Genomic DNA, 15,523 nt, shown 5'->3' with positions numbered 1-15,523 from the left:
ACTTACTGAGACCTTTTTAACTGTTTTTGTGCTTAGTTTGATAGTTAGTCATATAATAAAAAAATCTTATTTAATTTAGCTTTAACAATAACATATTCTGTTAAAATAAGAACCGCACCATTTCGATACTTCTCTGAGATTCCCACGTTACAGGCTGAGCCTAGTGTGGGGATCAATGTACTGCTGCTCTTGTAATGCCAATTTCTTGAAATAAATATATTATTATATTATATTATATTATATTATTTATATTATATTATATTATTATTTAGGTGGTGGGTAAGTTGTGTATGTGTAGGGCAAAGAGTAGTATTAGTATATAGTTTAGTATGTTTTTAGGGATGTGGACTTATCGATTTTAATCATGTTACATATCGATTATCTCTACACAGCTCTGAGTACCTACCGCGAACCACGTTCGACGTGTTGCCTCTCTGTCGCTCTTGTAAATTCGTACGTAAGTGTGATAGGGAGGCAACACGTCGAACGTGGTTCGCGGTAGGCCCTCTGAATATACGCAATGCGCTAAATTAAAAACGTTTTAACATTCCTGACAACATACCGAAAACAACCTACGTAATTTGGTCGGGTTATTTTTTCCCAACATAACCATTTAAAATTTACGGTAGGGAATAAAAAAAATGGAACTGTGACAAGGACAAACAATCATAGCTGTCAGCTATAAATAATAGTTCCAAATCTCTCTAGAGTAGCAGTATAGTAGCTAAGAACCTAGGCGTTATTGACGGAGTGAAGTGCGCTGTCTAAGATTAGATTTTTTTTCAAATATTCTAGTTATTGTAGCGCCACTTATTTAAACATTTTTGACGGACAATTTTTGGTACTTGGAGATTCTATTCCTTACCTCTACCTTCCACAACGTCTATACTTTTTGTACCTCTATCTCTATCCCATAGGGCATAGAGTAAATTATATATACTCATTCACTTCATTCTTGTTCATTAATTGCGCTATCGTTCGTTCATCGTTCACTCATCCATTTTGTTTTGACAGCTGACGGCGTGAAAATGGTTTGTAGATTTCTGAATCCAAATCCAAAAATATTGTGATAATCAAAGTATTATGAACTATTATTTTTACCATTTCCGTTTCTTTGTTATTTCAGTCGGCTCACAAGACATTTATTATCAAGCGCAAGCTTGCGAAAAAGCTTAAACAAAACAGGCCTATCCCGCAATGGGTGAGAATGCGCACAGGAAACACTATTCGGTAAGTGGAATTGTTTGCTAAACTATACTGTACGTTTAGCATTTACTATGTCGTTCTAAATTCGTTTATCATACTTTCATCTTGAATGCCGTCCCGTAATGTTTATTCTTCCCATAATCAGCAGCTTTACTACATATTTTGGTTCGTCATATTCATAATTTTCGATTAAAAAGCAGTATCACGCACTCAAATTCTATGACTATGGTTCATTTATCCCGTACAGTGGCAGGCTGCCGGGAAACTGTCGATTGTTACCTTGAACAGAATTATTTTCATTTATGAAAGAACTCGGAAAGCGCGTAAGCTACTTCCTAAGTTTAGCTCAATGACCTGGTTTTTTTTATTATTATGTTAATTCCGTTAGAACTGGAGTTTTTCTGCATCATTCTATATAGCATCCCACCTCAGATTTTTCAGATCTCACACTTCCTTTTTTGAACCACAGTTGAATGACCCTTGCTTTAGTATGTTAGAATAAATATTCAATAAAGTTGTTCTTATTGTTGTAAAATATAATATAAAATATTAAGATTATTCTATTGCATAGTATACTCATAAAATTTTTTCAAACCCCGGCTCGTACCAATGAGTTTTTCGGAACTTATGTACGAAATATCATTTTATATTTACCAGTCTCTTTTCGGTGAAGGAAAACATCGTGAGGAAACCGAACTAATCCCAACAAGGCCTAGTTTACCCTTTGGGTTGGAAGGTCAGATGGCAGTCGCTTTCGTAAAAACTAGTGTCTATGCCAAATCTTGGGATTAGTTGTCAAGTGGACCCCAGGCTCGCATGAGCCGTGGCAAAATGCTGGGACAACACGAGGAAAAAGAGAGACCTATTAAATTTTTTAATTTGTACCCATCTTGACCACGCTGATCACGCCAGAAAGTACCTTGCTGACATGACCCTGGCCGGTACATTGTCATTAAGATTTACACAACAGCAAAACCAAAGCTTTAATATTCATACCAAATAGTATGAGTGTCCTGCTGGTACTGGTTATGTTTACGAAAACTACTGGGAGCATTCTAAGCATTACTTAATTGTTCATTTGTATTTAGTCCCATTTAGACAGGTCAAGAACTTGCACATGATTTTCCTTACATTACAGTATTTGTTAATTGACTGAACTCACTATGTAGTAGTAGCAATGTATTGAATATTGCATGCTAGTTCTTGATCTGTCTAAAAGGAGCTAAGACCAATGTTGGCAGAACATTAATTTCAATTGACCGTTAACCATTACAAATTGAACTGCAAATCATAACGGCTGAATCAAAATTTGTGCTTTGATTTTGACAGTTAATATAGATGGCGCAGTCTGGTGTATATTATGCTGTAACTATGGACAAATCTCAGGGCTCCTCTACACGATGGTCCAGCGTAGAACAGTCTAAGGGACGCAGCTATGTGGTGGAATGAGATACTAATATCACTTGCTCCTTCTAACGCATAAATGCGTCCCTTGGACTGGTTTACGCTGGGCCATCATGTAGAGGAGCCAAGTTAATGTTTGACAATTTGGTTATGACAAGACATGGTGCCGCAAAGTGCCATCTACTATGGTTGTTAAACTCAAAGCAGACTTTCCACCTGTACTGGCAATAAAAAATTTGGTAGTCTATAGCAAGAGAAGTCGTAGAATATAAGGGAACCAAAACTATCGGCCCAGTTCAAACAATGCTTCAAATTGTGACAGTGATATAATACTGATCTGTCAGTTTCAGATTGGTATCGTATCGCTGTCATATCTTTGAAGCATTGTTCGAATTTGGCCGTATGAGTATGACTTCTCTTTCCGCACAGAATGACATTTTTGTATTGGATAAAAAAAATTGTGGCTTTTAATTCCTGCCAATTTGCACAGGGTGGATTCGCCAATATCGGTGTTGACTTTCACACGTGAGGAGAATGTTCGGATATTTGGGATGTAGGTAAAGGATAAAAATATTTGTTACATTATTTTTGTTTTTAACAGGTACAATGCTAAGAGGCGTCACTGGAGGAGGACTAAGCTGAAGCTGTAAGCTTGTACCACCTGTAGCTGTTAAGCTGAATAAACTCTTCTAAATCCATTCGTTGTTTGATTTACAAACATTTTACTAAAATGGTCCTAGGCCTGGGGGCCTACCGCGAAAACCGAAATTCGCAAATTGCGGGATCTCTCTCTTTTACTCTCGGTAAGACTTAATTAGACTGACAGAGAAAAATGCCCGCAATTGACGAACTTCGATTTTCGCCGTTATATTATAGCCCAGATCCATTGAGTGGAAGGTTGTTTATTGTGCGCTAAGTCCGTGATGTGCGTCCATTAAAGATTGAGCGAGAGCGAGAAATCGATATGCGGACTGGATCACTGGACCAAGGTCGCGGGTTGGTACTCCCGTCTATTGCCTATGCTAAATTAAAGACACTAAGGACGAGGAATTTCGTATTTATTATATTGACCCGCTTGTTCCTATCTTTTTCGCTCGCCTGTAATTACTGTGTCAATTATCAACCGGCACACGGTGGGCTAAAAATCTGCCTCCATAGAAATAGAAACCGAAGTCTTAAATTTGAACTTTTTTTTTGGAATAGCTTTTGTTGGATTTTATTATGTCCCAAAATTAATCTTAGCTAATTTGGTTGGAAAAATAGTTTTTTTTTTTTTCAAAATTTTGTATGGCGCGTATCTTAAAAATCGAGTTTTCTCCGAAAATAAAAAGTTAACCGTAATATCCTGACAGATGATTTTAAAACGAATTATTATTGATTTTTCTAAATAATTTAAATTTTCCTAGGGGTGTACTTTTTTTTTAAATGACACGATTTACTGAGACATTAGAACTTAACAGATAAAACATTAAAGGTACTAAATCCTGGCGTAATAACAATAATTGTACCTTGTTTCTTAAAAATGAAATCGATAACTTGAAAAATTATAACGCCTGCAAAACTGTAATAGCAAGCAAAATATAAAATAGGTAAAACTTGGAAACCACAAATAAAATGACTCTTTATTATAATTGAATATGAAGGTACAAAAATTTGGCTTTTATAGAATTTATCAACAACCACGGGAACATAGCGTAATAAAGTACACCCGCCATTCTGACTGTCAGGATGGCAGGTGTACTGTTTTTAGGGTTCCGTAGCCAAATGGCAAAAAACGGAACCCTTATAGATTCGTCATGTCCGTCTGTCTGTCCGATTATGTCACAGCCACTTTTTTCCGAAACTATAAGAGCTATACTGTTCAAACTTAGCAAGTGGATGTATTCTATGAACCGCATTAAGATGTTCACACAAAAATAGAAAAAAAAAAAAAATTTTTGGGGGTTCCCCATACTTAAACCTGAAACTCAAAAAATCTTTTTTCATCAAACCCATACGTGTGGGGGGGGATCTATGGATAGGTCTTCAAAAATGATATTGAGGTTTCTAATATCATTTTTTTCTAAAATGAATAGTTTGCGCGAGTGACACTTCCAAAGTGGTAAAATGTGTCCCCCCCCCCGTAACTTCTAAAATAACAATGAAAAAACAAAAAAAATATATGATATACATTGTCTTGCAAACTTCCACCGAAAATTGGTTTGAACGAGATCTAGTAAGTATTTTTTTTTAATACGTCAAAAAAAAAAATATTTTTTTTCATCAAACCCATACGTGTGGGCTATCTATGGATAGGTCTTCAAAAATGATATTTAGGTTTCTAATATCATTTTTTCTAACCTGAATAGTTTGCGCGAGAGAAACTTCCAAAGTGGTAAAATGTGTCCCCCCCCCCCCCCCCCGTAACTTCTAAAATAACAGAATGAAAAAACTAAAAAAAATATATGATATACATTGTCATGCAAACTTCCACCGAAAATTGGTTTGAACGTGATCTAGTAAGCAGTTATTTTTTAATACGTCATAAAATTTAAAAAAAAAATTTTTTTTTATCAAACCCATACGTGTGGGATATCTATGGATAGGTCTTCAAAAATGATATTTAGGTTCCTAATATCATTTTTTTTCTAAACTGAATAGTTTGCGCGAGAGACACTTCCAAAGTGAAAAAAATGTGTCCCCCCCCCCTGTAACTTCTAAAATAACAGTATGAAAAATCTAAAAAAAATGATATACATTACCATGCAAACTTCCACCGAAAATTGGTTTGAACGAGATCTAGTAAGTAGTTTTTTTAATAAGTCATAAAATTAAAATATTTTTTTTTCATCAAACCCATACGTGTGGGGTATCTACGGATAGGTCTTCAAAAATGATATTAAGGTTTCTTATATCTTTTTTCTAAACTGAATAGTTTGCGCGAGCGACACTTCCAAAGTGGTAAAATGTGTGTCCAAAGTGGTAAAATGTTGAACAAAATCTAGTGAGTAGTTTTTTTTTAATACGTCATAAATGGTACGGAACCCTTCATGCGCGAGTCCGACTCGCACTTGGCCGCTTTTTTGGTGATAACTTTAAGTACCGTGAGGTACAATATTTTTTAAAGGAAGTACTATATAGCACAAATTAGGTACAAAAATATGGTATGGTTTTCATTTAATTTTATTTAGGTACAGTGCCATTCTGACTCTCACGGTTAAACAAACTTTGCCTCCGAGTGAAACACATAATTTTTCACCACCAAAACGAGGAAAATACTACTTAACTATGAAATACCAAATAAATCCAAATGAACGTAATTCATTCTAATATAAGGAAACAACTCAAAATTTGTATGGTGATATACCAAATGGCTGTCTAGGTGCGATGTCACCTTAATGAATACGCGAGGGGCTGACGTCCACAGTCGTAACTTGCGGAACGCCCCACAAACTTGGGTGTTAAGCATAGGTTAGCTAAGTCTGCGAAACTAACGCACGTGATGGGGCCGACTGTGTACAACCGACTGCCGGGTCATGTCACGAATGCGCCGTCATTAATGAGTTTTAAAATGCAACTGAAAAAATGGCTTATCGAGCCATCGAGTTATATTGTACCTACAATATAACTCGATGTATCGAGCACACTTTTTATAGCTTTAATGAGTTTATAGAGTACAAAATAAGTAAGTACCTAAAAACGTAAATCTACGTTATTTTATTTTTTTATTATTATGTTAAATGTTACAAATCATGTTTTGTAAATAATTAATTTTAAATAATATAATGTGAATTATTATGAATAAATATATGAATGAATGAAGTATCAGATTACTTTGCCCCACATGTTAAAATGCAACTCTCTCATTCGTTTTTGAACAATCAAGAGGGCCTTTACCAGTTGGTGTGGTGAAAATATAATTACACGCTTTCGATAGAAATAGGAACAGCCGAGTCAATGTACGAAATTCCTTGTGTAAGCGTGCTTTATAACTTCTAAACAAATCTTACTACTTGGCAACGTGGATATCATCGTGCCAGCTGTTTACAACCCACTAAGCGCTAATCATGTTTCGCTACATGCCGAGAAACTCATGTTATTGGCTACGACCGTTGCATAGCGGTGAATAAAGTAAATAAAGAAAAAAAAGTAAGCGAGTTGATAGTTTATTGGTAACCCAAACAGGTAGGTACGTTAATAAAATAAATCGGAAAACCTGCCATTTTCTTTATTTCATTCAGATTGACTTGTAAAAAATTCAGGCCAACTAGTCAAAATATGATTTGTCTTCATTAGTAAAAATATAAAAAGTGGCAACAAATGTGATAAAACTTAATAAACGGATGTATCAACTTTTTCTTGTCCCTTTTGCCTTGGTACGTTCGTCTGGGTTACAAATAAAACTGGTTTTATGGTAATTAAATGTATTTTTGTAGTTAACATAAGCCCTCTACAGTTCACTCGGCCATCTACTAAGCATGCCAGTACGAGGACTGCATGGCGTCCGACATCACCTAAGCACTTAAGCAGGATGCCTCTTGGGTCCTGCAAAGCCTGCAAGCCCCGCCTACCGCGCAGGATTGTCTTGTCAGTGGCTTGGCTGCGTAGCAGGACTGCCATGTGGCGATTAGGACCGTGAATGTTGATGCAGTTCGCCACTTTGTTTAGAATGAAAAACACGGACTTAAGTGCCAATTACATCCACAGTGTATCAGGCCCGACGTCGGGCCCCAGCAGAGTATTTTTCCCTTTCACTAAATATCAGCACATGGTTAACAATATTTGAAATGTAAAAAATGGTTATTATTATTAGGGACAAAGTATTTTTTGCATTTGAAATATTGTTAAGTGTGGGCTGATATTCCGTGAAACGGAAAACTATTATCAGGCCCGATATCGGGAAGAGTGGATGTAATTGGCCCATTAGCAGATTTTATTGAAATATACAAAGGAAACCGCTGTCTATGTGATCAAGATTCACCAAAGTAGCTATTACATTGTAATTGTTTTATCTGCCTAGAGTGGCGTAGATAGCGAAATTTCGTTCGGGTTTCGCGGTGATGGACTGCAATGCCGGAATGTGAATGGAGGGGGGGGGCTTAAGGGAGTTTGAGGGATTTGTTAGACCTGTACCCCAAAAGCATAAAATTGTTGTAGTAATTCACCGAATCGCATTTCACCTTGAATGAAAAAGATATCACTGGATTTTTTTACTTGACGCACTTTTTCCCGTAGCCTTTGACATTAGTATAATTAATTTGTAGTATTTAATTTTTCGTGTAGTATGTTACCGAAGAGGCATTTCGCCGCGATCGACGTTTGTTTGGGACTCTATTTAACTTGATACGTTAATTTGATGCTTGCACTAAAATTAAGTGTTTTTTTTTAAACACGTTTTGTACTTGTAGGATTAAGCCTCAAGTGCTATCAAACTCATTAAAATTTTATCTATGTGACGTTGACGTTGCGTTGAATCAGGTCGCCAATACAATATCGAGGTGAAATGCGACTAAAGTAATAAACGATTGAGTCACAACGCGATGTTTAAATGTACGGTCGAGGTGAAATGCGACTAAAACTTATAGCCACTAGAAAAAAAAACTATTGAGACACAATGCGAAAATTAAATAAGAGATCGAGGTGAAATGCGATTCGGTGAATTACTACAACAATTTTATGCTTTTGGGGTACAGGTCTAACAAATCGTTTGAGGGGGGGGCTTAAGGGAGTTTGAGGGGGGGGGGGGGGGGGCTTAAGGGAGTTTGAATCTAGTTGTACCTATCAAATTGCATGTTTAATTGGGTTGAATTTCATTTGTTCGAAAATTTTACGAGACAAATGAAATACTACTTTGTTCACGTTCCATCAACATGTACATACTAATTGACCGAGCGTTAGCAAATGGCTCCGTTTCAGCTTGGGCAAAAATGCTTTCGTATGTCCGGATGTTCTCCTCTGCAAGTCGCATTTCTCAACCGGTTACCTATAGTTAAATAAAAGTGTTCTGTCGTTTCATTAAAAAAAAATCCAAATGGTGGAAATTTCAAAAAGGCTTAAACGCCAGTAGAGTATATGGCACTTAAGACCATAGGTACCTAGTGAGCTGTGATAATGCCTCAATGAAGTATTTTTAATTTTCACATTTTATAAGCTTATCGCGAGGTCTACAGCTCGGCCGCAAGTGTACATTGGATTGGACGGCACGAGGATATACAAGAAAAAGTTGATCTACCCAACCTATGTAGTAACTAACATTGATTAACTAGTACCTATTTGAAGCCGCAAATATAAAATAATCATTGTATTATCAATTCGGTAGGTTCGTTCCCTATGGATAAAATAAATTGATTCAAAGTTATCAATGAATTTGAATTTACAGATATACACAAAACATGATGAAACATATTTCTGCACTTACACTTATTTTAAAATCAACAAACTCATTCAAATATGGATTCATTATGACGTAATCATCTTAGTTTCTTATTTATAACATAACAGATCGTCTTGGCGTTATACAGTATGTATTTTTGATAAAACCGCAAACAAACTAGACGTAGGTAGTGCTATAAAACAATGCTGTAACTTTTTCGTTTTTTTAGTCGTAACTAACAGAGCATGAGGGAAAAAGAGGGAGAGGTAGACCTAGAAATAAATGGATAGATAACATTAAAGACTGGACGCATACAAAAGACGCAACCACCCTCAAGAGATTGGCAAAGACCAGAGAGCTGAATGCCATGCTGACCGCCGACGTCCATTAGACTGGGCATAGCACCAGAAGAAGAGAACAGAGCATAATTAATTTGAATTTTTTTCGAATGGCAATGTATTTCGTACATCATGACATTCATGACTACTTGTGACATGCTAAAACATGAGTTAAAACAAAGTTGTGATCTCCATTGCTTGCTGAATATATTATGTGGAAAAATAAAAGTCGTCCATTTTTGAACCCTATGAAAAAGTGTTAAGGGGCTCCCCGCGGTTTACATCGATTTGGACTAGTTTTGAGTCGTTACTCCTACATTTTTTTATTTTATGTAATAGGCCGCAATCGAGCAGACGAGCCGCCTGATGGGAAGCAGTCATCGCCGCCCATGGATATAGGCAACATCGGAGGAGCCACTTATGCGTTGCCAACCTTTGAGAACCCTAAATACCTGCTTCTTGAAGAACCCCATGTCGTAGCGCAAGGGAAACACCTCAGGAGGTAGCTCATTCAACAACTTGCACGTTCTGGGCAAAAACGAGCGAGATGTCCGCTTGTTCTTGGTTTGCCACGTGTCGAGAACGACAAACACTATACTATACATGACATTTGCACTATAGATAGAATTATAAGACAAACGGCTATCGGTTCTTTAATATTTTCCTCCATTCTGGTCTGCCGGATTTTGAAATAAATAAACACTTATTTTTTATATATTTTTTTAAACATTGTCTAAAAAATTGCTGTTAAAGATTTTACATGTACGAAATCTACACATTTGGGTTCGTCTTCAACGTCGATTTTAATTTTTATTTAGATTTTATTTAACACAAAAGTTATGGCCAGTAAACCAGTTTTTTGGCCTAAAATTGTTCAACTTTGATGCCAAATATCTCGAAGACAGTGAACTTTTAAGTGAATATGTGACACAATTGCTTACAGCCGTTGCTGTTAATATGATAAGATACAAAAAACATTAGAAAACTAAGGAATTCAGATCGAAGGTCATAGGACCTCCTTAAAGCCTAAACTAACTACCCTTTCATAATGCGGTTGTACCAAAAATACACGCGGTATAAGCGTCGGTTGCACTAAACGGTCGCAAAATTGTATTGTATGGGAAATTCCACAGTTCAGTGCGGAGTGGCGTTGATCAGTCCGTCAATTGTGATTGGTGCAACTGTAATAACATATCCTCGCTTTAGGCGCATCAAACACGGGGTGACAATTCACAAATTCAGCACCGGGATCTCTAACTATGGCCACGAAATAAATTCAGATAATTATTGTCTATTTTAATGCTAAATAAATTATCTTATCTTTGTAGGTATGGATAAATCAAAAATTCAGCTCTTATGTGGTGCGCTGGCTGGTAGCAAAGTATCTTCTCAAGCGTTTTATTCTTTTAAAACTAAGTATTCATTTTAAAAGCGTAACAAAAGTTTCTCTTAATACAATATTTACATCAATCCGATTGACATGATTCCAAATAATACAAATCGTCCGTAATTAAAAGTATCACAATAATAATACTGAAATTGTGCGAAGATAAAAATCAATCCCACTGGAAAATAGAACTTTTGCTTAGTCAGGTAGTTTCCTCTTTGGAGTCTCTGTGTTCTTGCTGGCTGTTTAGAGCTGCTTGTGCATCCAACAGTTCGACGAGTAAAATTTCGTTGTCTAGTATTTCTATACTACCAGCTGGCTGAAAATAAACAACAGTCATTATAGTTATTTGAATTGAGTCAGACCGAGCTAAGTTGGCAGCAATTTTGATGCGTCAGACGGTGCAAGTGTCATTTTAAAAGAAATTATGAAGTTAATACTTGCACTCTATGTAATCGCTGCCAATTTAGCTTGGTCTGTCTCCGGTAGGTATGTCGATCAGAGTGTAGGTTAGGTACAGTCAGCCTCTAAAGTTGAGGGTGCATTTATTTAAGTACTTTGCCATGATAACGCGTTCCTATGCACGGCATGTTACGTCAGTTAATGTGCTAATTAATGTCTTTGGGCGAATCAACTTTTTTGTGTTGTTATTTTGCCCCGTTTTCCAAGGGACAATACTGGCACAGTTTGTTCAAAGAGAAGTTGTATGTATAAGTTATTTGACATAAAACTACCACAAAAACGTATGTTTGATACCTACATTAAAATACCATAAAATCAGGATTTCGGGAGTGGTTGTCCAAGGGAAGGCAAAGAGTGACACTAAAAAGTTAATCCACCTCTTTATTTGAAGTTGATCGTACCTAATACATAATAGCACAGTTTAATATTCGTAGTTAAAATATCTTTAAGTGGTCAACCCAGTCAAGTTTTACGTTTTGAAGTTATAAAATGTGACACTATCTATATAAAGGGACCTTATTGTCGATGGCGCTTACGCCGCACTACGCAGTGCGGCGTTGTTTATAATATGGGAACATCGTTGATAATGACGTAAGCGCCACCGACAATAAGGTCCCTTTTCATAGATAACGTCACAAATATGTAGTAGACTTATTAAGTAGTAAATTTAAATAAAAAGCTTTATTAAATAAATCTAAAACGAAAATGGCAATATCTGCAACAACTCACACTGTTTAAATAACAATGGGATAAGGGTCGGTGGCACCAAGCAGTCTGTCACTACACCATTAAAACGTGTCTACGTTATTTTTCGTATGGAATGTTTCATAGTTTACAGCAGTAAAGTGAACACTGATCGACGCCGACGGCCGAACTCGGTGCGACCGGCCCTAAGTAAGGCGGTTTCGGGGCGGTATGCCTTCGTCTTAAGACAGGGCCGGATTTAGGGGAGGGCAACCGGGGCTACTGCCCCGGGCCTCCACAAAAGAGGGGCCCCCAGAATAGGGAATTCGGGAAGTTTACCATTTTATTTGGAAAAAATTTGGGGCCAGGGGGCCTCCACTCCTTTATTGCCCGAGGCCTCCAGACCTCTAAATCCGGCATTGTCTTAAGAGGAAAGGGAAAGATCTCCATACAAACGTAGTTCTCATTTTCCTTTCTGGATATTAACAAATTGATGGGCTGCTAGTGCCTCATACACCAATTACATATATTATGTATGATAGTGTTAATGATAACTCACAATATTGCCTAAAATAAACACTTTATTGATACAGAATTACTTTAACTATAAAGCGCGATATTGTGAATGATGGTGCTAATGAGGACACGCGTGATGGGTCCTAATGATAAACGTGAACTGACTCGTATTTTATTGGTTTACGCAATTGTAAGTCATTTCGCTGAGATGGCAATGTGCGGTATGTAGAACGTACAATTATATAAAAAAAAATTACGCATTTTGATGTGTAACTATGCCCCTTCGATTGATTTTTTTAATTTTGAGCTTAAAAAATTTGCAACTTTTGGGTAGTGGAGACAAAGCAACAAAAAGCAAGCAATGCGATAATCAATGATTTCAAATTCAAACGAAGGGGAAGCTATGGTTAACAATGTATAATGTTAATATACAATGAGTGTAAAACATTTTCTATAATATTAATATCCAGGGAGGAAAATAGCGACTATGTTCGTATGGAGAAGCGGTAATCCACTATTGTCTTAAAGGTATCCAGTATTGTCAGTCGCGCGCGCGCAGCGATCGGTAGCGGATGCGGGCGATAACGTGTCAATAGCGCCGATACTAATTTTTAATTTTTGTAAAAAAAAAAAAAAAAAATTTCGAACGTTGTAAAGTGCAATGTGTGTAACATCGTCATTGACGAATTACTAGCGTATGTTCAAAATAAACTATTTTTGGTGGACGAAGAGACTATAGTGCGTCTCTGTTCTAGTGCATTTACGAGCGAAGAAATAAAAAATTCGAAATCTTTGTTGTTTGAATCTGTAACGACAGATCAGCGGAATATTTCAAGAAAAAAGCGAGGAAAGGAAGCAAGGGATCTTTAAGATATTGTATCATTACTAAAATCGATCGACTCAGAAAAAGTGCCAGTGTTCGTTGCGCGAAATTTGGAACGATTACCGCCATTATCAATAGATCATTTGGATTGCACGAAACTTTTAAAGGACCTTACGAAACTTCAAAGAGAGATTGATACAGTAAAATCGATGTACGCGACGAATCAACAGCTTGAAGCGCTACGAAAAGATATTCAAAACTTGAGGTATGAGTCACTGCCACGGTCACCCTTTGTGAACGTAAATGCAAAACGCGGAGCTTGGATAAACGACAGTGGGCCCTCAGCGCTATCTGTGTTCAATACAGACTCGTTAAAGGCGGTTAACATATCTTCGAAGACTAACGTATCGCCAAAACAGCCCTTAAATACTACACATGACCTGTCCCAAGAGTCTTTACAACAGACTTCGTTTGAAATAAACAATGGCGATGATGATGTGACAACCGATGCATATGCGTCGAAAAAGACCGGAACACCGATATTTAAAAATACGCAGTTGACAAGCCTAGAAAATCTCAACCAAACGCGAAAATCACCGCTTAAAAATTGCAAAGATAATATACAAACGGTAGATGCATTAGCTGTGTCGGTGACGTCAGCTCTTGAGCCGGCCGAGAGACAGACCGGTTCGCTTATCGCTAAGCCGGGCGAACAGCCGTTAACAGTGCTTATACCGAGCCGCCCCGATGTGAACTATGACGGAGATAATAAACAATTATCTCAGCGTAAGTCATTTGCAGATGTTGCTAAAGAGAATGGTGAATGGACAACTGTGGGGGGATCGAAACGAAAATCCAATGGTCGCTTTCTAGGTAGAAAAGGTTGTGCTAGTGTTGGCGATGGACAGTTCCGAGCAGCTGACTCTAAAGTACTTATGTTCATAACCAAAGTACATAGGGAAACAACCGAACAACATATAGAAGAGTATGTGTACAATAGGACCGGAGAGAGTATTAAGCTTCAAAAACTGACGATAAATAAAGATAAAGAACATTGTGCCTATAAGTTTTTAGTGGCGGAAAAGAAACTCGATTTGTTTTTGGATGAATCCTTATGGCCCCAGGGCGTAATATTTCGGAAATTCGTGCATTTTAAATATAGAAATATGAAAAGGCCTAGCAGCCCAAGCGGCAATAATAACCGACAAGTGAATGGATGGTAGTATTTACAAATTAGTTAGCTTCAATTGTAAGAGTATTAAGAGATCGATTGACAGTATAAGACAGTTATGTCTTTCGTCTGACATTATTGGTCTGCAAGAGACATGGTTGACGCCGTGGGATATCCAGTAGTAGTGTAAATATGTATGTTCCATCTCAAAACTATTCCGCCAGAGGGCGCCACTTGGTAGTTCGGCAAAGATCCGCCAGAGGGCGCCACTTGGTAGTTCGGCAAAGATCCGCCAGAGGGCGCCACTTGGTAGTTCGGCAAAGATCCGTTAGATGGCGCCACTTGGTAGTTCGGCAAAGATCCGTTAGATGGCGCCACTTGGTAGTTCGGCAAAGATCCGTTAGATGGCGCCACTTGGTAGTTCGGCAAAGATCCGCCAGAGGGCGCCACTTGGTAGTTCGGCAAAGATCCGTTAGATGGCGCCACTTGGTAGTTCGGCAAAGATCCGTTAGATGGCGCCACTTGGTAGTTCGGCAAAGATCCGTTAGATGGCGCCACTTGGTAGTTCGGCAAAGATCCGCCAGAGGGCGCCACTTGGTAGTTCGGCAAAGATCCGTTAGATGGCGCCACTTGGTAGTTCGGCAAAGATCCGCCAGAGGGCGCCACTTGGTAGTTCGGCAAAGATCCGTTATATGGCGCCACTTGGTAGTTGTTCATTGATCCCCGTCAGATGGCGTTACTTTGTACGTGTAAGTTAGTTAGTTATCGATGAATTTAAAAAGTTCGGCAAAGATCCGTTAGATGGCGTCACTTGTTCCTTCCGCAATGATCCGTCTTTGTAAGTAAGTTAGCTATGGATCTGTTTAAAAAATATATAGATGGCGCCACTAGCCCCCTTCCCGCCGCCTCCCCGCCCTCCCCCGCCCCCTCCCCGCCGCTGCCCCTGGCCCTGCGCCCCTTGGTAGTTGTGCATATATCCTCGCCAGTTGGCGCTACTTTCTATGTTTAAGGTATTTATCTCCCGAGGGAAAACTTCGCTAAAATAGATGGCACCACTTTGTACGTGTACGACAAACAAAAAGTGACGAGGTGGCCTCCAGTGGCGAAGGTCGGATTCGAACCAGCGTCTTTAGCTAACCGGGGCGTCTTTAGCCAGTTAACGTCATGAACCCCTAGGCCA

General features: G+C 38.1%; 2 protein-coding genes across 4 annotated transcripts in view; one reads left to right on the top strand and one right to left on the bottom strand.

Annotated features, from left to right (window-relative positions):
- Nucleotides 1-875: 875 nt before the first annotated feature.
- LOC133516873 (large ribosomal subunit protein eL39) lies at nt 876-3,308 on the top strand. Its single transcript, XM_061849890.1, has 3 exons — nt 876-1,031; nt 1,127-1,230; nt 3,212-3,308. Exons 1-3 carry the CDS (start codon nt 1,029-1,031, stop codon nt 3,258-3,260), a joined length of 156 nt encoding a protein of 51 aa, XP_061705874.1. The 5' UTR covers nt 876-1,028; the 3' UTR covers nt 3,261-3,308.
- Nucleotides 3,309-6,739: 3,431 nt separating this feature from the next.
- LOC133516870 (bestrophin-2) overlaps nt 6,740-15,523 on the bottom strand; it is a 75,462-nt gene continuing 66,678 nt past the window's right edge. For 2 of the 3 annotated variants that reach the window (XM_061849881.1, XM_061849882.1), the window contains exon 13: nt 6,740-11,006. In XM_061849881.1, coding sequence (XP_061705865.1) covers nt 10,890-11,006 — 117 coding nt within the window. In that variant the 3' untranslated portion in view covers nt 6,740-10,889. The remainder of the gene's footprint in view (nt 11,007-15,523) is intronic. The other variant, XM_061849883.1, reaches the window with a different exon arrangement.

This window comes from Cydia pomonella, chromosome 4 (assembly GCF_033807575.1).
Source record: "Cydia pomonella isolate Wapato2018A chromosome 4, ilCydPomo1, whole genome shotgun sequence".
Lineage (NCBI taxonomy): Eukaryota > Metazoa > Arthropoda > Insecta > Lepidoptera > Tortricidae > Cydia > Cydia pomonella.
This window is presented reverse-complemented; position numbering and strand designations above follow the sequence as displayed.